This window comes from Solenopsis invicta, chromosome 1 (assembly GCF_016802725.1).
Source record: "Solenopsis invicta isolate M01_SB chromosome 1, UNIL_Sinv_3.0, whole genome shotgun sequence".
In the NCBI taxonomy this organism is placed as follows: domain Eukaryota; kingdom Metazoa; phylum Arthropoda; class Insecta; order Hymenoptera; family Formicidae; genus Solenopsis; species Solenopsis invicta.
The window spans coordinates 19,327,358-19,349,774 of NC_052664.1; the positions used below are offsets into that span (position 1 = coordinate 19,327,358).

General features: G+C 32.5%; 2 protein-coding genes across 3 annotated transcripts in view; both read right to left on the bottom strand.

Annotated features, from left to right (window-relative positions):
• The window catches only part of LOC105201129 (nuclear receptor subfamily 2 group E member 1), a 29,628-nt gene extending 14,374 nt beyond the window's left edge, over nucleotides 1-15,254 (bottom strand). Inside the window, exons 1-3 of one of the 2 annotated variants that reach the window (XM_026132878.2) lie at nucleotides 15,045-15,254; nucleotides 11,505-11,585; nucleotides 10,187-10,348 (exon numbers count right to left, since the gene is read on the bottom strand). In XM_026132878.2, the coding sequence (XP_025988663.1) occupies nucleotides 10,187-10,348; nucleotides 11,505-11,585; nucleotides 15,045-15,054 (253 nt within the window). In that variant the 5' untranslated portion in view covers nucleotides 15,055-15,254. The remainder of the gene's footprint in view (nucleotides 1-10,186; nucleotides 10,349-11,504; nucleotides 11,586-15,044) is intronic. The other variant, XM_011169027.3, reaches the window with a different exon arrangement.
• A 2,027-nt stretch (nucleotides 15,255-17,281) lies between these two features.
• On the bottom strand, nucleotides 17,282-22,336 carry LOC105201128 (cell division cycle 5-like protein). The gene is made up of 10 exons (XM_011169026.3): nucleotides 22,160-22,336; nucleotides 21,783-22,048; nucleotides 21,484-21,614; nucleotides 20,886-21,388; nucleotides 20,618-20,792; nucleotides 20,097-20,537; nucleotides 18,947-19,065; nucleotides 18,708-18,872; nucleotides 18,342-18,623; nucleotides 17,282-18,028 (listed from the first exon to the last, which is right to left on the bottom strand). Exons 1-10 carry the CDS (start codon nucleotides 22,202-22,204, stop codon nucleotides 17,786-17,788), a joined length of 2,370 nt encoding a protein of 789 aa, XP_011167328.1. The 5' UTR covers nucleotides 22,205-22,336; the 3' UTR covers nucleotides 17,282-17,785.
• Between the last annotated feature and the right edge of the window lie 81 nt (nucleotides 22,337-22,417).

Consider the following 22,417-nt stretch of genomic DNA (forward strand, 5'->3'; position numbering starts at 1 on the left):
TTTAAGCTGCTCTTTCTCAAATATATATAACATATATAGGACGAGTTTTCTAATTCATCGATTGATCAATCTCATTATGTGCAAAAAACAACTTTGTTCTGTAAAAGCTGCATTCGCGCGCATAATGCGATTGATCAATCGATAAATTAAAAATCGCCCATACTATAACGTTAACTATCGCTCGGTCCTACGTCGGAGACATTCTCGATTCGCGAATATCTGAACGCACGCGTTCTTTTGAAGGATGTCCATTCAGCGGCGAGAAGGCATTTACGACGACCACTGTACCCCCTCGCTCTGTTCCAGGCCCGCTTTACCGTTTACCGTTTATGTGGATGGATTGATGCTGCCCGTCGCGTGTACGGCACGCCTCGCTTCGTTGCGTTACCAGCCGTCCACTCCCACGCGACTCCCCTTGTATGCTGTCACTACCCTCGACCTCGTCCAGGGCCGGTCAAAAATATTACGGGGTCCCGAAACAATTTTTACAAGCAGTTTTTCGTAGGCTTGTTAACTGGCACAACAAAATGTAAAACTTTTGGCTCGCAAGCAATTGTCAATTTAAAAACAGAATTAACGTCAGTCTATGCAAGTCTATGAATTAGCAAGTCTTTTTATATTAAAAAATGATAACTCTTTCTTAAATGATCTATCTTTTCACAATTGTTTTTTTATGCAAAGATATAACAATGCATGTATTTAAAAACATGAATAATTTATTAAGATGTATTTGTTTATACTAAAATAGTAATAGTAATAATCAGGCCTAGATGATAGTTACTAAACTTTGTTGAAACAATTTCAGTTAAATGTTTGATTAGTATAATCAAAACTAATAACTATAATTAAACGGTTGGTTAATATAAACAAAACAAATAATTATTATCAAATTTTTATTTTTCTTATTATTTGGTAATAATTACTTTTGAACTTTTGGAAAGTTTTGGATACACTGGTGATAATACATAAGTTTTTCCGCTAGTTATATTAAATCAAATATTTAATTGAAATTATTTCACCAAAATTTAATAACTTTCTTCTAGGCTTGATTATTATTACCAAACATTTTTCAGTTTAGTAAACTAAGAAAATTTGCTTTTTTTTACTACTTTATTGCTGTCACTGGTTTTGTACAAATATAAATGTATTTAGTGAAACGGTATAAACGGTATCGATAAATATATTTTTACTGAAAAATTTACATTTAATTTGGCAATACTAATTAAATTTAGTAATACTAAAATTTGAGTTTAAGTTAGCAAAATTTATCTTGAAGCGGTTGAGGCTTCGAATATTTGGGGTTCACGACACATTATATCCGTCATATTTTTCCTTTGACCGATCCTATTGTCGTGTGCCTTTCTTTTTTTTTCACTTCGACGTATTTCGTTTTATCCTGCTTTTTTTCTATTTTTCTCGAATCGTGCTCGAGTGCCATTTGCCAGTATAAAACGCTTTTGCGTGAGACCTTTGGATTTTTGGAGAATATATGTTGCGGTATTATACCTTGCGCAATTGGACTCTTGGATATAAAAGAAGTCTTAAAAAGCTTTTACACATTCTCAAATTACATTTAGGTATAGCTTTTAACCTTAATTTAAGATGTAATATTTTATAGAAATAATTTCGTGTAAAATATCATTGAAAAATATAATTTACAGAAGTGTGAGAATCAAGCATTTGTAAGGTCGAATCAAATTAAATCGGATTTTTGATAACATGTTCAAAATCGAATTGAATCAAATCTGAAATTTTCACATTGAATCAAAGCGTCTCAAATCGAATTCGAAACATTATATTATATGCTAATTTAAATAATTTTTAATGAAGTATTTTCAATGATGTCATTGAAAATACTTCATAAGTCTAATCTTTTTTAATAAAAAAGAAAATTAATCGCAAGAATTTTAGAAAATTGTAATTATAAAAAATGTATTAAGTAAAAATTTATATTAGATAACAAGTGTGAGAGCACCAATAAATAATGGAATACATATCATACAAATTACAATGTTACTATTAAACTGCAATAGTAGGACTTTAGTGTTATTACTTACAGTTAGATTGTATTTATTAATTTTATTAGAAAAATAAAGCAATTTCAAATTTTTTTTTTAATTCTATAAAATCATGATATAAATCTATGAAACGTTGAAACAAATTTACGAAGACAATTGTCTATCGTGTACACAAATTTTTAGATAGATTTAAAATGGTAAAAAAATTTTCAAAGTCGACAAATAATCAAGCAAAAGAATTGATAAGGGCCGATGCGAGTACAATAAGATTAGAAGATAGAAGCATAGAAGACGTAAGTAAAGCAAATAAATTTTGCTACGCAACAAATAAGATTTGTTTGAAATGTCTTTATAAACAATGAAATGTATGTATGAAACAAAATAGGCGATCGATTCAAAATTCTCGAACTATTCAAATGCAAATCTTTTAAATTCAAAAACAAATCAAATTAAATCTATTATGATTCAAATTCAAACTAGAAAAAAGTGGTCCTAATAGTTTTTTCTTTTTTAAAATTAAAATGTTATTTCAGTTAATATTCTATCAAAATATTATAGGTGTTAAAATAATTTGTATTCACAATGGATTCGATTGGATTTGTTTTCGAATCTAAAAGAATATCACATTCAAATTATCGTATTCGAATGGTTCAAAAATTTCGAATCATAGATAATTCGATTTCGAATCGATTGCCTATTGTAATTGTTTTATTTATATAAATACATATATTTCAAATAAACTTTCATCGTATAGTAAAATATTATAAATTTAAGGCACAGAAAGATTTATAATCTTTAGTTTGTAAAATAGTATTTTAAATAGAACGATACATATTTTATCTAAAATAACTGACTCATTTTTAATATCATCGCAATTGTTAGACACTAAATTTCGTACTTTGAAAACGCTCGAATAATTCCAATCCATAATTATCGAAAGGGGCAAATGCTTCGATTTAATTCCAGTTCGAAGTGCTTGATACTTTTAGAAAGGGTTCTTCCGAATTATGAACGGAGACAAAGAGATTTAAAGTTTGAAGTAGCGGGACGCGATCGATTGGGCATGAAACAAGGCGAAGTTTGCGGATCCAAGTGTGTTGGTGGATCTGAATGTGTGTACACTAGAAATGATGTTGACCGTACGGTTCCGGGAAAAGTCGTGGAGCGTAGAATTTCATTGGAGAGTCATCACATCTTCTGGTCTCTCGCTTTTCGTTTAACTTTTTAACAAGGTATGTAACCAGAGGAAAATCATTTCGGTTATACGTGCCTCCGTGAAATAATCTACGAATTTTGCATGAATCTCTGCAACGTGAATTTTAAGTAAAACTTAATAAGAATTTTATATGATTTCGAAAATTAGCTGAAAATAAATAAAAATAAAAAATAATAAGCGAGGGATAGATGTAACAGGATAAAAGCGCGATAAAAGCGGCTTAAAAACTTTCTAATTCAGTTTTATGTTTGTTAGTATTCTTTCGTAATCATAAGATAATCATATTATTATATATAATTTGTAGGCATCAATATTATTAAATAACGCATAAATTTGAAAGAATTTTGCAACAAATTTCGTGCTCATAATATTTACAATAATCTGATCGTAATGATTTTAAAACCTTGCAATTTGATTAAATTATTAAAATATGTTTTTAACTTAATAAAGTTTAATAGTATACATTGCGAGCTAAAGAAGTTCTTAACATTGCGTTAATAAGCATAAGATAATAAATTTAATATTTGCATACTTCTTACAAACCTCTTATTGCTATCATAACTTAAAAATTTTTTTAAATTTTTTTTCGGAAAATATTTTTAAAATATGTAAAGTTTAAGAAAAACTAAGTTTGTTTTCTGAATATAAAAACTCTAAATGATTAATGTTTACACGTTTTGATTTGACTGCTTCGATCATTCATACAGCATAGAAAAATTGCAGAAACACTGCAAAAATATTTTATTGCAAAACTGCAACATTTCAAAAACATTGCAAAATGTTGCTGTGGTAAAATATTCACATTTAGAAATACTGCAATACAATATTGCAACAATATTACAATAAAATATATATATTTAATAATACTTTGTAATGGCATGATAATTAATGCATATTTAATCAATTTAACGATCAATGAAATGTGTATACAAGTCAAAGATTAAAAGAATAATTATATATGAAAATTTGCAATGCGCTATTAATAACGTATTGTAATACGTATTATGTAAAATATGTATGTATTATAATATGTGGTAATGCATTACAACGCAATGGCAAATTTATATTTACACAATTATTTTCTTAATTCTTAATAGTTATGAACATATCTCACAGATTGTCCGTGGAATTTAAATAACATAATTTTAGAGTTTCTTTAGAGAATCATATTAAAATTTAACATTAAAACTGCTGTAAATATCAAATTATAAAAATTAAACTATATTTTTATTTAAAAAATTTAGGAGAATTGTTACTACCAAGTATTTTCAAAAATAACTCTACATAATTAACAGCAGTAGATTCGTGCTTAAATGTATACAAGATATAAATATACCTATACTTTTATCTAAAATTGCTTATAAACTTATTGCGGTGTTTAAATTGTGATGAATCAAATATACACGCGTATACACAAATATTTATACACAGAATCTTAACGATTTATTTTCATGCGTAAGATATTGCAACATTATTAAAATCGTATTGCATATCTACATTTTTAACAATGTTTCTACATTGCAATACGCAAAATTGCAACGTAGCTGCAAGGTCTTGTGCTGTACAAAAATTTAGAATTCTAGACAGACATTTATGTTTTTTTCGAGATATCAAATCGCACATCTTTAACAATCTGACGAAATCTTAATCTGTAAATAACTGCCTTTCGTACCTTTCGATAGTGTCCAAATCCTTCAAAAATTTATATCTTTCGCAAAAATAAAGATAGCAACTTCTTCCTAAGCTCATTTTAAAGATAAAGAGCTTTATCTTTAAAAAAAATTACAAAAAAATTAACACCTTATGACTTTCACCCCTTAATTTGCATACCTTGTCAAATATTTGTAAAATGGGGTAAATAAAAAAAATGCATGTAGTTTTCACAAAAATTAAAATAACAAATTCTTTTTAAACATTTTTGGGGGTTATTTTGAAAGTCAACATAAAGATTATATAAAAAAAAAACACTACTTAATTCCAAAGTGGTAGATTCAACATGGCAAATTAAAATGTTGAATCTTGTTTTATTTAAGTAAATGTAAGTTATTTTTACTTGGATTTTTTTAAATCGCTGATGTCGAATCTGCGGTAAAAATTCCAAAATTAAAAATTACCAATGGTCCAAAATAGTGGATCATAATGCTAAAGTTTGTTAGATTTAAATAAAGTTTATTTTGATCCGTCATTTTTAATTTTGAAATTTTGACACTACAGATTCATAATCAGTCCCTAAAAACCTTTGGATAAGACGTAAATAAAATATTAATTATTTTCAGAAAAAAGTCAAGCACGAAAGGATTAAAGCGCAACGTATTAACATGAAGAATATTACCAGCGACAGTCCGTTTCCTTTCGCTATGCCTAACGCCAAGAATTACAAATTCGCCATGGTAAGCCGCTCGGTAATCTTCCGACATCGTTTAACGCCATATTTCGCGCAATACATATATATATATATATATATATATATACACACACACACACACACACACACACACACACACATACATCTGTACGTGTGCGTGCGCGCGCGAAATCGCACGGGGATGAGAGGGTGGCATTTTGCCGGCGCGACACGGTACGCCAACATAGACGGATAATATCGCAGGCGGGAACGAATTTTCGTGGAAAGAGGAAAGCGCGTCGATTACGTCGAGCGGGTGTGAGTACGTTGGAGGTTTCGGGGTTGTCAGCGAGCGGATGATTGCGCGCCTGCGGCGTCACGGGGCTTCGCGATGCGCCGAGTACCACGTACATAATGTATAGCGCGTACCCCGAGTGGTCACCTACATCTTATGGGCGTTTCACAACGTTTTTCCGAGGCTTGTGATTTCAACGTCGGACGTAGCGCGAGTGGCTGCTCGAATTATACTCTCGCCAGTAGTAGTAAAAACATTGAATCCACGTTTTTTTAGAGATAATGTTTCGATCAATTATGACGACATCATATAAACACTTTAAAGCGTTACCTTGATCCTTAATTATCAAAGATTAACTTCTATATGCCACAATTTTTGTAATTTCTAATTGTTCCTAAGAAACTTGTTTTGATGTGCAAAGTAAATACAATTTTGAATCTTTATTCACCACTTAATATAATCCATCTAATATTCATATACTATTCATCTCGAATGGGATTTACTTGTTAAATAAACTTTTAAATCTGATGACATTATTGAGTACAAAATGTGCAGTAAAAATGAATTTAATTTCTTGTGTTAGATATATTTTTGATAAAAAAAAGATATACACACATATATATATAATTTAACTAAAGCATCGAACAATGAGTTCTTATTAAATTTTTCAAGATCTTTTTGCAAATTTTTAAATAAATATAAATAAATATAAATAAATATAAGGACAAATTTATACTATGCAGGTAAATCGTTCAAATTTTTTATGTGCGCAAAACTCTAAAAAATTTATCAGTGATAATGTATCGCGTGTTATCAGACGTAAAAAAGTTAGTAGAATAGTCTTAACTTGATCAGCCCCAACCAGATTTTTGTCTTTAATAATCTAAATGGAATACATAATAATAATACTAAATAGTATTATTATTATAATTATAGAATACATAATAATAATAATAGTATTATTAATATAAAATACATAATAATAATACTAAATAGAATGCATAAATTTCATTAACAAAATATACATCTTTACATTGTCAGTATCTAAATCGGTAATAAAAATGTAATTCTTTGCATTGTTTCATATATTTTGCCATTTATACATAGATTTAGTAATAGTTATAGTGCAATTCAAAAAGTAGTTATAAAAGTAAAAGTTTTTAACAAAAAGCTTTAAGCGGACTACATGCAGTTAACAGAATAGTTCAGTTATTTACTTTGATAATAATCTTTATGGATTTACAGGTATCTAAAATGGACAAATAATAATCATAATTAAAGGTTTATAACACTTCATTCTGCAAATAAATTAACATATTTAATATTTCGACGACTACTGTCATCAAGTTTGAATTATACCTACATATTACTGTAACAATAATATAACTCCAAAAACAAGGTTTTCCAGTTCCAAATACTCATTAAAATTTTGTAAAATCATTTTTAATTGCAATTTTGATATAACAATGTGGTCTACTGGTTGTAGAGGAATAAAAGTATCAGTAGCTCTTCTCTCAATGTATTGAATTCTCATTAGAATTCTCTTTCTTTACAAACAACTTAAAAATAACAATTTTTCAGTTATGTCGTTGCAGCGAATGAGCGATATACATCTGCAGAAGAAGGAAAACCCGTGGAAGTTATCTACGAAACAAAGAATGCCCCAACGCCATTCTGCTGTCCTGGCTATACGTCAGCAATTAATCACAGCGTCTAATTAACTCCGCCAACAAAGTACAAGTAATTTCGAAACAGAGGCAGAGAGAACGACGTGGAAGAGCGTTAGCGTGTATGAGTGTGTTCGCGGATGAAGGTGGCGGCAAAAGGAAGCGGCGCGGCGGGACGAGGAAGACCTGGTGTTTCAACCCCCGTGTGGAGTCTCCTTAACGTTAGGAAGCTCTGCCACTAATTGAATCTCCTCTCTTACTCGCGTCTGGAGCCTCGACAACCGCTGGGAACCGGAGCACCCGTCCTGCATTAAACACCCCCGACACCCTGAGCACCCTCATCCCTGCCAAGCGGTCTCGTATCGTCCTCCCTCCCCCTCCCTCTCTCCCGCCCATCCTACCGGGAGTCCCGTCCCATCCACCTTTTCTCTTTCCACCTCACCGCTGTCTCTCTCCACCTCCGCACAGAATCCAGCCCCCGCTAAGCGTCCCAGAAAACGAGCCTCCACCGCTGTTATATCGCCGTCGATGGCGAGGAACATCGACCCGTGTACACCTAGCCCATCCGTGTAACTCTCGTGGAGAAGATCAAGCTCGCTCATTTCTAAATATCGCTGCTGAACCGAATAACAACTCGGAGAATACGTTAGCATAAGTCCTGTGTTTTCCCGTTTGCCTATGAATGATTTATACACCTTCAAGTAGCCACTGAGAGAATTAAGTTAACTTCTGCCCAAGTCGATCGTTGTTTGATGATCTAATGTTTCTACGAATATTTTAACTTAGGATACTGTTACAAATGTCGTGCAAATTTTTCAAGCGTGTTAATTAACTGCAGAATAAAAAAGTTCCCAAGTCTCTAGAAATTTTCTATCTGTCAACGAACACGCTTGAGAAATTGGCTACAAGACAAATATAACAGTACTTTTAGAATTGAAAGCTATCGTACAAATTTTGCCACTTCATGACTTTTGCTTTTTCCCGATTCTCTTTTTTATTTAGTATAAATAATATTTATTATAAATAATATTGAAACAATTGAAAAACGCAAACAAAGAGTTCAAAGAAAAAAAAGATTTAATATTTCTCTCTCTTCTCGTCATTTCTCTCTATTTTCTGTCATATTCTTCATATATATATTCACATTATCCAAATACATGTGTTTGTATTTATATTTATTAGAAGCTGCGTTATTTTCTTTTAATAGTGAGAAACATTCGTGGTTGTGCAAACTAGTATTGAAGCTACCCATAGTTTTATTTTTTTACAATTCCTAATCCAGAAACAAGAAATTTGATAAGTAATGACTTCATAAGAAGAAATAAACAGAATGAGTCAAATCAAAAGTAAAACCACGTACAAAGAAGCTCACAACTGAAATAAGCAGTTAAAAAGATTAAAGAAGTTTGAAAATTTCATTTTAACATTTCGTATTTTGTACGAATAAATGAAGTTAATATTAAATGTCAAAAGTGTTTGCCCTGAGAAACATGACATCGATCAAATGAGACATCATCGAAAAACCGAAACGTCGCATGACAGTGCGGATCCATTTACGGCGCCTTCACGGTTAGCAAACCCACATTCGAGTTTCCCATAGTATCGCGTAATACAAAGTAATACAGACAAAATATTATTCAATCCGAGATAACGCATTAGTACCTGAAATTTTCACCAGCATGACGTCTTATTCGTCGACATCGACTTCATCAAGTGAGCTTTTACATTGATAACGCGTGAACTGTTCGACCTGTGGTCAACGCTTTGTTGCCGTAGGTTTATTTAGGAGGGTCTGGTTGACCGATAGTTATGCAGTCGATTTCTTCGTGGTTTACTTGCGGCCTTTCGCGAAAATACAAGAGACGATAGAGCGATTCTTGCAGTCATTCGCAGTTGACAGACTTGATAAATATATTCTTACATCATTATATATGACGCGTTAAAATACATCTCAAAAGACAAACTACGTTAAAAGAAAAAAAAATAACATTTTTGTATACGTAAAATAGAAAAAAATATAAAATATAAAAATACCAGAAATTTAAATATTTTATTAAGGAATAGAGTATACGAAACAATCGAATTTAAAATAATCTTGACAAAATTCTCAGAAAGATGTAAACTTTAAAAAAATGAATAACTGTATTAAATAATATCAAATTAAGTTTGTTTTGATTAATTAAAGAAACGCTTTAAAGAATATAATCTTTAACTAAAGAAACGTAATAATTACGTAGTAAATGTACGCGATTATTATGTTTCGTTTCGCGTAAGTCAATATTCTAACAATTCAATACTTCACAATCCTTAGAAAAAATTGCAAAAATACAAAAATAAAAATTTATATTCGAACAAAATAATCCAATCAGAACAAAAAGTCATTGATATCAAAATAACGTCAAACTAGTTTCAAAATGATAAGTGATAAATAATATTAAAAGCCAATTTTCCATCAATCGTGATTCATTTTTACGTCATTTTAATGTTATTGTGACTTTTGTGTTTAACTTGAAAATCAACTGTCTTTGATAAATGTAAGTTTAATAGTTAAACAATTAGAATCATAAAATAATATATAAACAACTTATCATATTGGTTACTTCGTCAAATCACACTGGAAACATTAATATTATTCATAGTACTTACCGTCTTTGTTCATATTAGCTTCGAAACACTTAGCGAGACGACAAGCACGACATTGATTCCTGTGAGTCTTGTCGATTGGGCAACGTCCTTTCTTTGCACCCTGGGCTTTGCAAATGTACTCCCGATTACTGTGTATACTTCGCTTGAAAAACCCCGAGCAACCTGGGAACCATGAAAAATTCACATGTACCAATGTGGCACAGTAGTTGCCAATCAAATTTATTATCATTAAACTATCTTCACAAAGAGAAAGTTTTCATAAAATTTATCCCGAACATTATGATAATCGTAGAACTACGATTGTATTTCGAAGAAACTTACGAGTATATAATTTTCTCTGATTCATTAATCATCTACTACTATACATATTTTACATTTTGACATACATATTTTATATTTATTTAAAATATAAAATATGTTTGATTATTTTTACTAAACAGTATGAAATTTTAATGATTTTAAAATATGTTGAACAGTTTATGCTTTTTTATTATTTTAAATAGGATAAATACCGATCAGTGTTAAATATATACAATAGCTTAAATAAATTGTGCAATGCAGCATGTAAATTGATCGGTGTGTTATTTATACCATAAATAGACAATTATAATGCCACATGTTAGTAGAAGAAATGTTATAGCACAATAAAACAGGCGACTCGTAATTCAAAGATGCCGGATTCAATTCCTACTAAAATAAATATGTTTTTCAAAAGATAGTGCATAACAGCAAATATATCGTCATATAAAGACAAATTTCGTACACGATGTGTATCATTTTATAGGAAAATTTTGTTTCGAGTTGTAAAAATTTTGCATTAGAACATTTTGCAATGTTGTATAATAATTTTTATTAAACGGTTTATAAAATGTCTTTTGTATATTTCAAAAATTACTATTATTACTCATAATACTATATTTGATAGGTTGCCAAGTTGCCCCAAGCTTACTACACATAGTAAAATTTGTAGTGAATGTGGTAAAATATAACAAAAAATTCTCTACATGCAGATATACATATATCTAATAATACACTACAGAAAAAAATTCAATTAAATAGACAAAAATAAAATTTATTTTTTTAATTTCTCTATTATTATTTAATTTTATTGAGAGCTTTAATTACAAGCTTTAAAAAGAAATCGAATTGGAGAGATATCATTATTCCTCTTTTGGTTTCTAATATTCAAATTTAACGCATTCCCTTAATTAATTTATTAAATAATTATTCTTTCTACCCATGTAATAAGTGAGTTTTGTAAAAAAAATGTTGTAAAAAAATTTGTCTTTTTGTTATAAATATTATTGATCAATATTACCGTCGCAGCTGTAGATGCCGTAGTGTTTTCCAGAACTACGGTCACCGCATACATCACACAGTATGTCAAGTAATCTGTCTCCTAAAACAAAAAATGCGTCGTATTTTACGCGATTAAATTTTTCAAGTCACTCTTTCAAAATGCTCACATAAAAATTCTTATGATAATCTCTTTCTCATATATTTTCTATGTTTTCAAAGTACCAAATAATTATAACTATAAATATACCTTTTCAAACATTGTATAATAATATCACAATCATCACAATAACAAATCAAATATTATTAGATTTACACTACATCATTTATTACGATCAAATAATTATTAAGTAAAAAAGGGACCGACGGTTAAAGAACCTCGCGAAATCCCGTTTAAGAAAAGCGGGTGGGCCGCAAGAAGATCACCGGTGCTAATCTGTTTCCCCCTTTTCGTAGGAACCCTAATCGTCCTAATGATCCGCGGCAAGAAAAACACGGCCATGCCTAAGCCAACCAAAGCCTTCCTTCTCCGTCCTGGGGAATCAACCGCCTTCGCATCTCACACCCAACCAACCTAACCCGATCAACCCGGGTTACTTCAACCCCAACGGATTACTGCCTTCGTCGTGTACACCAACGTCTTCTTCTTCTTCTCCTATATTTCTTATGTCATGTCATATTCACTGTTTATATGATATATATTACATAAGTTAATCTCGGAACTCAACAGAAACTAGAACCGTCGATTAGCTTTAACTGATTATCTTATCTCGGTATCTCAGCTGATTTTTCATTCTCTTAAATACTTTTTTTTTATTCTACTTAAATGTTAGAATTGTTAGAATAATTTCTATGTCCCAAAAATAATTTTACTTTAAATTTTCTACAGTCGGATCTTGATAACTCGAACCTTTACAACTCACTCGGAAGCTTTTACAAGACAAAAATTTAGTTCATTCCTTTTCGCTCCGTTGCGGACAAATCTTTTTAAGTTGAAACAAAACCTGCCTTAACTCGAATTATTTATTAGATATTTAGCGATATTATTTTATCTCAGTGATTTGGATTTAAAATAGTCAGACCTCTACAAGTCGAAGTTCATCTGTATAAGTCAAACTTTTATTGTTACTGCGCCTATAACTCAAACTTGTATTATAGCAATGAGTGCGTTTCACTTAATGCTCGCAATACTCATGGAATTATTTCATCCTTGTTTTTGCCAAATATTAAACAATAAAAATTACAAATATTTTTTAATAATTATGAGTAATAGTTTGGTTTTTATGATTACATTTATTTGTATGCAATAAATAATTCACTGTCAAAAATTAAGTTTTTTTCCTTTAACAGCAATTATAATTAGAAAATTATTAATTCTTGTACAAAACCTCCATAAATCAAATTTTCATTGTTAATCCTCATTTATTCGAACACTTCAAATCGAAAAACTTTATAACTCGAGCTCTTTCCTTGAGATTTGAATTATCAAGGTTTGACCGAACTTTCTTGACAATTTCCTAATATTCTACAGTGCTGTGTAGCAAATTAAATTTAAAATTAAATTAATAGATAATTCTTTTTTTATCATATTTAAATCGTTTCAAAAATAATTTCTATATTCCAAAAATAATTTTAGTTTAAATTTGTTATTTTCTTGACAATTTAATAATATTCTGCAATGTTGTAAATCAGCATGATTTAAGTAGAAATTTTTTAAATGCCTTATAAATCGAGATATTCATTAAGAATATAAAGTAATGATCGAGTTTTCAAGAAGACTGTTAATTGCACATTTTTCAGAAGAGATTTGATCATTTTTATTTTAACTTCCAAGCAAATTAAATTATGAAAGTACAATTTATATTAAAATTACAAGTGCACGTTAAGTGAAACTGAGTAATAAAACGTCGCTTTCTAATTAACTCTCAAACATGTTATTCGAAACACGTAAAACGTGTCTTATATTTTTCAGATTTTTTCTCAATTTCTAATTATCTGGAAAAAGATGCATAATGGATCAAACGTTAAAGATGATATAATTATTTTAAAATCCGTTTAAATACGTATTTTGTTTATTCGCAAAATTACTTTTTAAATACTTTAAAATTCTTATTAAACATTACTTCATATATCATTACATATCACTACTAACATATCACTCAACATATATATAGATAATAAAAAGATTTAACTGTTAAATATTTTTATTTAAACATTAAGTATTTTTAATTAGTTTGATGTTGATAGGCACAATTCCTTAATTTCCGATATAATCGTAATTTCTTCCATAAATATATTGAAACATTCAAGCACTGTTAATTGCCTCCAGGGCTGAGCATATTTGAAATATTTGTATTTAAAATACAATTTTTATTTTGTATTTTAGAAAGGTTATTTAATCTATTTTGTATTTAAAATACCAAAAAATCTTTAATAAAAATCCGTAACAATTGTAATTAATAACTTAAATTACTCTCATATGTGATATGACACAACGATACCAGTTTGAAACTGAAAAAAATGAGTTAATTTAAGCTAATTTGCTTCGGTTCTATGTAGCTCGATACATCAATAGTTCGGCCTTTATTAGTTAATGAAAATTTTGATTAAATTCTGATTTTTTCCCTATGAAATTCAATCACAACTAATAAGTACATTTTAACTTTCTTCCACTCATTGTCGATCGGCTAAAAACTAAACGCGTAATATTATAGCACTTAGTTTCAATGAGGAAGTTTAATATATTATCATAATTAAAAGATCGAATTAAAAAGTATTTTGTATTATTTTCACTTAAAAAATTTGGAATCTAGTATTTTATATTTTGTAATTTAAATAAAAAAATTAAAAGTATTTTGTATTTTGTAATTCAAATATAAGACTATAAGATTGCCAGCATTGTGTGTTTTGTATTTGACATACATTAATGATGTATTTTGCCCAGCCCTGATTATCTCTCGACTATACTTCCCAAATTCCAAAACCAATGCACAATTTACTAAATCCATTAATTAAAATTCTTTAATTAATTATTTTTCAATTGCAATATAAAATTTATAACATATCTCGAACAACACGATTCACCTGTTAATAAATAAACGTTCAAACACTATTAATCGCGTAAATGCGATACACAACTTTTCAATTTCGCAATTTAGCCGTTTGTAGAAGCTGATCGTTCCAGCACTATTGCAATCGCTTCCCGAGCGCGGTAACACAATTTTTCAAATCTGGAAAACATTTATCTATCAACAGATAGAAACAAAATCCGGAGAAACTTTTGAAATACCGTCAAGATGATTGATGGTTTACGATTTACGATTTTTTTAAGACGCAATAAACAACCTCGAATTAACACGCAAATCATGGCGAACTGCTGCGTTAAGTCACTGTCACGTCACGCACCCCTATATTTTCGTCGCGATAAATAATCATCGCACTAGCTATAAATCCTTTACCGCGTGTTAAGAGATCAAGCGAAGATAAGAGAGAGAGAGAGAGAGAGAGAGAGAGAGAGAGAGAGAAAGAGAGAGAGAGATGCTGCGAGTCTTAGGAGACTGACCTGTGCCCATCTCCTCCGCAGCTGTTCAAAAGTCGAACATCGCCAGAGAACGACGTATAGCCGAGGCCGTGGTCCCGACGCGGCACCGAGGAGGTCGCGCGAAGTCCCGAAGCATTCTCCGTGACGGGATGGCTTCGAGCCTCGACGTACCTATTCCATCTCTCTCTTTCTCTCTCTCTCTCTCTCTTTCTCTCTCGGACTATCTCTCTCTCTCTCTCTCGTCGGGAAGGGCGTACTCGCGTACTCGTACCCCTGTCTATGTATACATGTGTCTGCGCGCGTGTGTGATTGTGTCTATTCGTCCGTGTATGCGTATATAGGGGTTGTTGCCCGACTGGCTGCCGGAGCAGCTATCTCTCCTGTCCGTAGCCACATCACGGAGAATCATGGGTCGTTCCCCGATACGGCCGACACGGTCCGGTGGTGGGTATCCGCGAGGGGCGGTGGAACGGGATGCCAAAGGGGGTGGGAAAGGATAGGGTGGGTGGATGGTTGCCGAGTGCGAACCAACACACCGACGCCAATCCCTAAACGACCGCGAGTCGCGGCGAGGAGGCCACGGCGATGGCGTATACCGGGGTTACGTCACGCGAATCCACGGCGTAACACCTCTTCTTCACCTCCACCGCCGCCGCCGCCACCACCGTTGCTGCTGCTGCTGCTGCCGCTGCCGCCGCCGCCGCCGTCGCCGCCACCACCCTAGTTGGCACGTTGGCCTACACGTTCGGTGGGGACAAGGGGCAACGGAAGCGGAGGGGAGATAGGGTGGGGAATTCCAGCGAGCTAGCGACTAGACTCGGCCCGGGGACTTGCTGGCCGAGTGGCTGACTCGACTATAGCGGGGTAGCGTTAGTTAGCCATCGGCAACTACGGGGGCGGCTCCCGGAGGCCACGTTGTCAGACGGCCGTTACCACTGTGTCATTGGTCGACTCCACCCACGGCGGCGCGTGCTTGTGGGGGTGAGCGCGCAAAGGGGTGGTGGGCGGTGCCAGACGAATCGACGACGCTGATTCGACACCGGTTCGCCAGTCGCGGTGCGCCGACCAATCGACAATACGGGATTAGGTTAGCTGACGACGACGTTAACATCTGCCTTCCGGCAGCCAACGCTATTTACCAGCTACACGCTGGTGGCATCGTTACTGCTTTTTCACGGTGTAGGTATGAGTATAGAGGATAAGTATAGGTGAGAGCAAGGGATAAGCTACCGGTGGAAAATGGTACAATGGAAAGTTGATGTTGGGTTAGATGGGATAATAGTACAATAGATCGAATCGATAACTACACTTCCGTAATTTTAAGAATAATAATTATAAGAATGAAAATAATACGAGTAGGCAATTTTCGAAAAAACTAAAAAATGTCAGACTATAAGATATTTGTTAGACTGTTTGATAACTGTTCATGTTAAATTAATAAGACTCATATTTATCGATTATAATTTTCAAATGCATATACATATGTATATACCTCAAGAAGAGTAGATGCAATATAGAAACATTTATAGCGCGTCTTTTTGGTGCAATATGTTCTATTGATTAAGCCATTTTGTCGGTATTACGTAATGACACGCCCCTCTAGGAAATGAGCTATATCATTTGTGAACTGCGCACGACCTTTCGATCGATTACGCCCCCTTGATTTTTTGGCTTAACTAGTCGGTAATTATACTTTGGTTTCGATCCTCGCTAAACGAAAGTAAAGAGAAAAAACCTGACTATCCTGACCTTTTTCGTAGGGCTCTTGAAACTCCCTGTACCGTCAGTACATTTCCATTTTCGAAATTGATATCACAGACAATATATATACTATTAAAGATTGACCAATGATCGATTCTGAAGAAATTTTCGTGAATCGCCCGAGGATGTAGCAGTAATTGGAGAGCGTTGACATTATCGACTATAGATAAAAAATTGTGATTGACATATTTGAAGATATTAAATTCATGATTTTTTATTTAAATGATTTATAAATAAGTATGCATACTTATAATCCTGTTATATATATATATATATATATATATATATATATTGTTGCAACACTACTATATTTTTTTAATTTGTTCAGTGATCATCTTTATGGATAATTTGAGATTTGAGATAACTCAAGATTTCGATTGTCTCATGGAAAAAATCAGAATGTAACCGCTCTCAGGTTACTCTCTGATAAAAGCCGTGTCTAAAATCTCTCTGTTTTATCTGTTTCTATAAATCGTACAACTGCCACACTTATGTATTATCTATTTTTATTATACATCATCCAGTTTTATCTTTTGCAATCTTTAAATTATCCTCTGTACAACATACGTATATTATTACGTTTCTATATGCATAGATTATCACTCAATAACTTATATCATGAATTTTATTATCACAATATTTTACAGCACATAGAGGAAAAAAAATTTCCTGTCACAAATTTCTGCTTCTTCGCAAAATATGAAGAATCAAATCCAAAAATAAAACTATTGCTTGATACGATAATTATTTGTCATTTTCATTAACTAACTCGAATCAGATAAGTAAAATGATATTGATAATTTTATAGCTATCATAGAGACAATAGACATTGTATATTGAATCCCTATTTGATTCTTAAAAGAGAAGAGTAGATTATTCTAAATAGCACATCATATTTTTATGGCTTATATTAAAAATCTTACAAGTCACATAATGTATTATAAGGTAATATAATATATATTACATTATGTTCCGCATATTTAGCATACTACCATGTGTTCCTAAGACGACATATCGTTTAACTGGCATTGCTGCAACTGATCTTGCAACTGAGCAAACCGCATTTGTAACGAGCGTTCTCGCTCTGTTTGCCTGTTTACATCTTCCATGAGCGCATTTATCCTTCTCGGAATTGCCGCCTCTTCCTGCGTTTGCAAAAACTTAAATGTCGATTGATCGACATGCGCCTGCTCTATCTGCTCCCACAAATCATGCAGTTGCTTCGTTAGCACCTGTGTCCTAGTCTATTTAAGAAACAAAGTGATAATTACAATTAAGGCTACTCTCTACTCGCCGCGGCCATATTGAAATCATCAGCGAAAAATCTCTCGTCAATTTAGAATTTTTTTTAGATTTTAATTTAAACGAATCATATAAAATCTGACTTTTTTATATAGGTCAATTGTTTTAACTTGAGTATTACATAACAAATAATGTATTATATATTTTTAAAAAATGTTAACATTTAACATACACCTTTGTATATTTGGATATTTGTTCTGCGCATTTCATTGCAACATTATATTGAATTATAAACAATGATATAGTTTTACTTACTTGATAACCTCCTGTAAGCACCTTCAATTTCTTTTCCATCCTCGCTGCGCGTTTAGCTTCCCCTGTCATACGCTTACGATTTTCCTCTAATTTTGTCCCGCATGCTTCTACTCTATCTTTCTTCGAAGCTAACGTTGCGCGAGTGTATCGTTTCTGCGTTTCAAGATATAAGATCTGCGACAAGCATTCCTCCCAAACAGTAGTGTAAGCATCTAAACTCAATTCTCCATGTGCCATTCCTTCCTTTACAACTGCCATTTCATCAGCTAAGATTTTTTTAGCCTATATTTTAAAAGTATAGCACTGATTTAATAACTAATGTGTTAATAATGTAGAAATAATAAAGATATTTTATGATATATATACATTAAGAAGCTCGCTCTCTTCAAAAATATCGTATGGATGTTGTTCCAAATAACCCTGAGCCTGAGCTAACGACGCTGCAGCACTCTTTCGACTTGACGGTAATGGATTTTGTAGTGCGTCATAGTTCAACATCGTGATCATTTCTCTCTTTATCAATTCTTCTGCCTATAATATAGTAGAATAACACAAATTAATTAAAAATCAATAATCATGAATGAATCTTGATATAAAAAAATTACCCTCTGCAGATCAGTCAACGGTGTATCCATATATGGTCTTAAAATGTTCATATTTATATCCGCAGGTCGTGGTAAGTCTCTTTGTATTACTTGCGATCTACGTGCTAATTCTCTTTTTTCTACAAAAATAACCTACTTGTAATTAAATAATGCAAGATAACAAAAAAGTAACATTGCAAAAAATTGTTAAAAAAGGCTTAAATAAGCCAAAACGTACAAATTGTCTCAAGAAATTAAAAGAAGAAATATTCAAATATAACATTTGCATGCACACTAACAACGTTGTCTTTAACAAAATGTAGAAGACAAGCTCGCTTATTTACAAATATAATTAGAAAAACAATAAAATGAAAATTAAATTTCAGATTTTATATGTTTATAATAATACTTTACTCGAGTGATATTTTTAAATCTAAAACGAATGTTTCAATTACACAAAGTCATTAGCGTCTTTACAATATTTAGTAAATTGTATTAGTAAACCGTAGTTTTTAACAAAAATCGCGAATATATAAAATAAATTATAAATCTCGTTGGCGCAAAAACATTAACTGAGTCGTCAAAATGGTAAAATTCTTTGACATGGTCAAATATGGAAATCCGTCATCTATTCATTGTTCAATAGCGAGAATGGATTGAGTCCAGTAATTAAAAAGAATCGCGGTAAAATCAAAATTGTTCAATTAAATACTTTTTTAAAGGGATAGAATTTTACCACGGATTCTTTTTAATTACTAGACTCAACCCATTCTCGCTACTAAATGATAAATAGATGTCGGAATTCTATATTTGATTACGTCAAAGAATTATACCATTTTGACAACTCACTTAAATGTTTTTGTGCCAATGAGATCTGTAATTTATTTCATATATTCGCGATTTTTATCAAAAATAGTTTAGTTTACTAATCCTAAATATTATAAAGAAGCTGACGAAAACTCTGTGTAGTTGAAACGTTAATTTTAGATTTAAACGTCTCTTTTTTGTTATTTATTTTTTGATATTTAAATTATATTGCATATTTTAATAACGGAAATTAAGCAAAAGATTGACAACTTTTCCACAAAAACAGCAATTGCAACTGAAACTAGTTTGAAAAACTCAAAGCTGTAATATAATAAAACAATCAATTATTCAAATGTGGACGTACTTTCTTCTAATAATTCCTGCTGTTGTCTCGCATCGATATCCGCTTGATCCTCGATCATCTCAGTTGTAGGGGCACTCGTATTTTCCTCATTTGTCTCTCCATCATAGATATCTATTTCATAATCGTTACACGGTGCCGGTAAAGAACTCAATACCGCACGCAATGAACTCTTGGCCTGCGTTTGTATAAGTGGAGTTTCTGAGCCATCTACACTTTCATCTGGATTTATATTAAGCTTATCGCGAACTGGTGTTGCCGCCAAAACTCCATTTTGCGTTCGTACTGACGCTGCGCCAGGTGTATTAAATGAATTTATAGGTGTTCCATCGCTGCGTTGCGATCTGAACGGAGTGGCCAAAATTGTATTCGGCGTTGCGATGACATTGGTAGGAGGTACGACGCCAGTAAAATCAGGATTATTCAAAGGAGTATTTAATCCGCCTGGAAAAAGATATAAATGTCGAATTGAACAAAAGTTTGATAACATGTTCATAAAATATAACAAATTATTATATTTTAACCTTTTAGCGGTGTATCTACGTGCGTAAGAGCCATGACATTTTGAGCTTCTTGTAATATTCTGTCTGTAGCGGCCGGTGTACGAGGTGTTACTGATGCATTTGTAGGTAAAGAATAATCGGCCAATAAACTGTCAGAGAGTGTAATACCGCTCTCAGTAGCAACTTCTCGTGCAACCTATAATAATAAGATATTAAGCATCAAGTACATATTAAAAAAATCACATAATTATCACGTAATTTCTAATATAACAAATAATGAAAAACATACTTCTGAAGCTCTGCCAAGTTTCACCACTTGCTGTAATTCTTGATCGGATATCTGTGGTTCCGGTAAGACTAATTTGCTCCTTTTCTTTACAGGCTCTTCATTGTTGAGCATACCCATAGGTATATCATTTTCCTTGCGTTGCTTCAGTTTCTGCTTATCTTTTCTGCGCTCCATTTCCTCTTTTTCCTGTCGAAGCTCACCATCTAGGTGTTGTTGCCTCATTCTGGAAAAATCGATTGCCAAAGGATCGACATGTTCATTGGAGGTATCATAGAAACCAGATGCAGGCCGTTTCTCGAATGGTATTTCTGTATTGTAATTGACGCCGCGTTTACGTTTATTTTTTTGAGATACAGTAATACCAGCAGCTCTCAATTCTCTACGTTTCTGTAAAGCGGCAAGCCTGCGTGCCTCCTCTAATTGTTTTTCACGCGCTTTACGTTTGGCTTTCTTTCCCTGAGTATTTGCCAGCCTAGCGCGTGCCTCGGACAGCATCTCCAATTCTGTGAAAAAATAAAATATTATTAGAAACTTTCATTTGTTTTATCATAAATTATTTCTATGGTAAAATGTTATTAATAATAAGCTTTCAACCTACCATCTTCATCCATATCCTTAGGATCTGGTCTTGCTGGCTTTGTCTCAGGATTAGGATCAATTTCACCAGGTTTAAGTTTACGAGGATCGTCAACAGCATCATCTCCTTCTTCTTTCTTTTGTGCTTGGTCACTGAAATGTATTTATAATTCAATTGGCTTAAAATTATATTATTTAAAATAAATTGTTCTATTTGAATGAAGACTATAGCACAATTCCGTAATTCGATAAGAATGTCACTATCATTATACTTCTCTTATCAAGTTACAGAATCATGAATATTCTAATAATGTTACTCACAGTAAATATTCATATCTCTCCAAACACTGCGCAGCTGTTCTACCTATGATGGGCGCAATTGTTCGCCACTGGGTAGGCATTAACTTTGCGAGATGAAGCAACTTTTCATCCTCTTCTCGGCTCCATTCCGTCTTTTTTATACTTGGATCTAGCCATTCAAACCAGCGTGCCTTGCACTGCTTGGCTGATTTTCTGTGTAATAAAGATGCAATACGACTCCATTGGTTTTTCCCATATTTCATTACAGCCGCCTTCAGAATTTCATCCTAAAAACAAAGAATTTTGTCGTTTAACAAAATTATTCATACAAACCCCACACACACGCACACAGACGCGCACGTAAAGCTTTAGGTTAGAAAATAAATTATATCACTTACCTCCGTATTTCGCCAGACACCACCTTTTATCATAATTCGCGGCATTTTTAATTTTTATTCGTATTCACTTTGTAAACAAAAAATTATATTTTCAATGGTAAAAAGATTATGCGTTAAACGTTTCCCACTTGCACGAATTCGCATCCGTCCATAAACAAGCCGAAACAAATGGCAATATAGAACGTATTCACTTTGGTTGCGCTCCTAAGATTGGTTTTCTTATTGGAAGCATTTCAAGCACCAATCGTTGTGAACAGT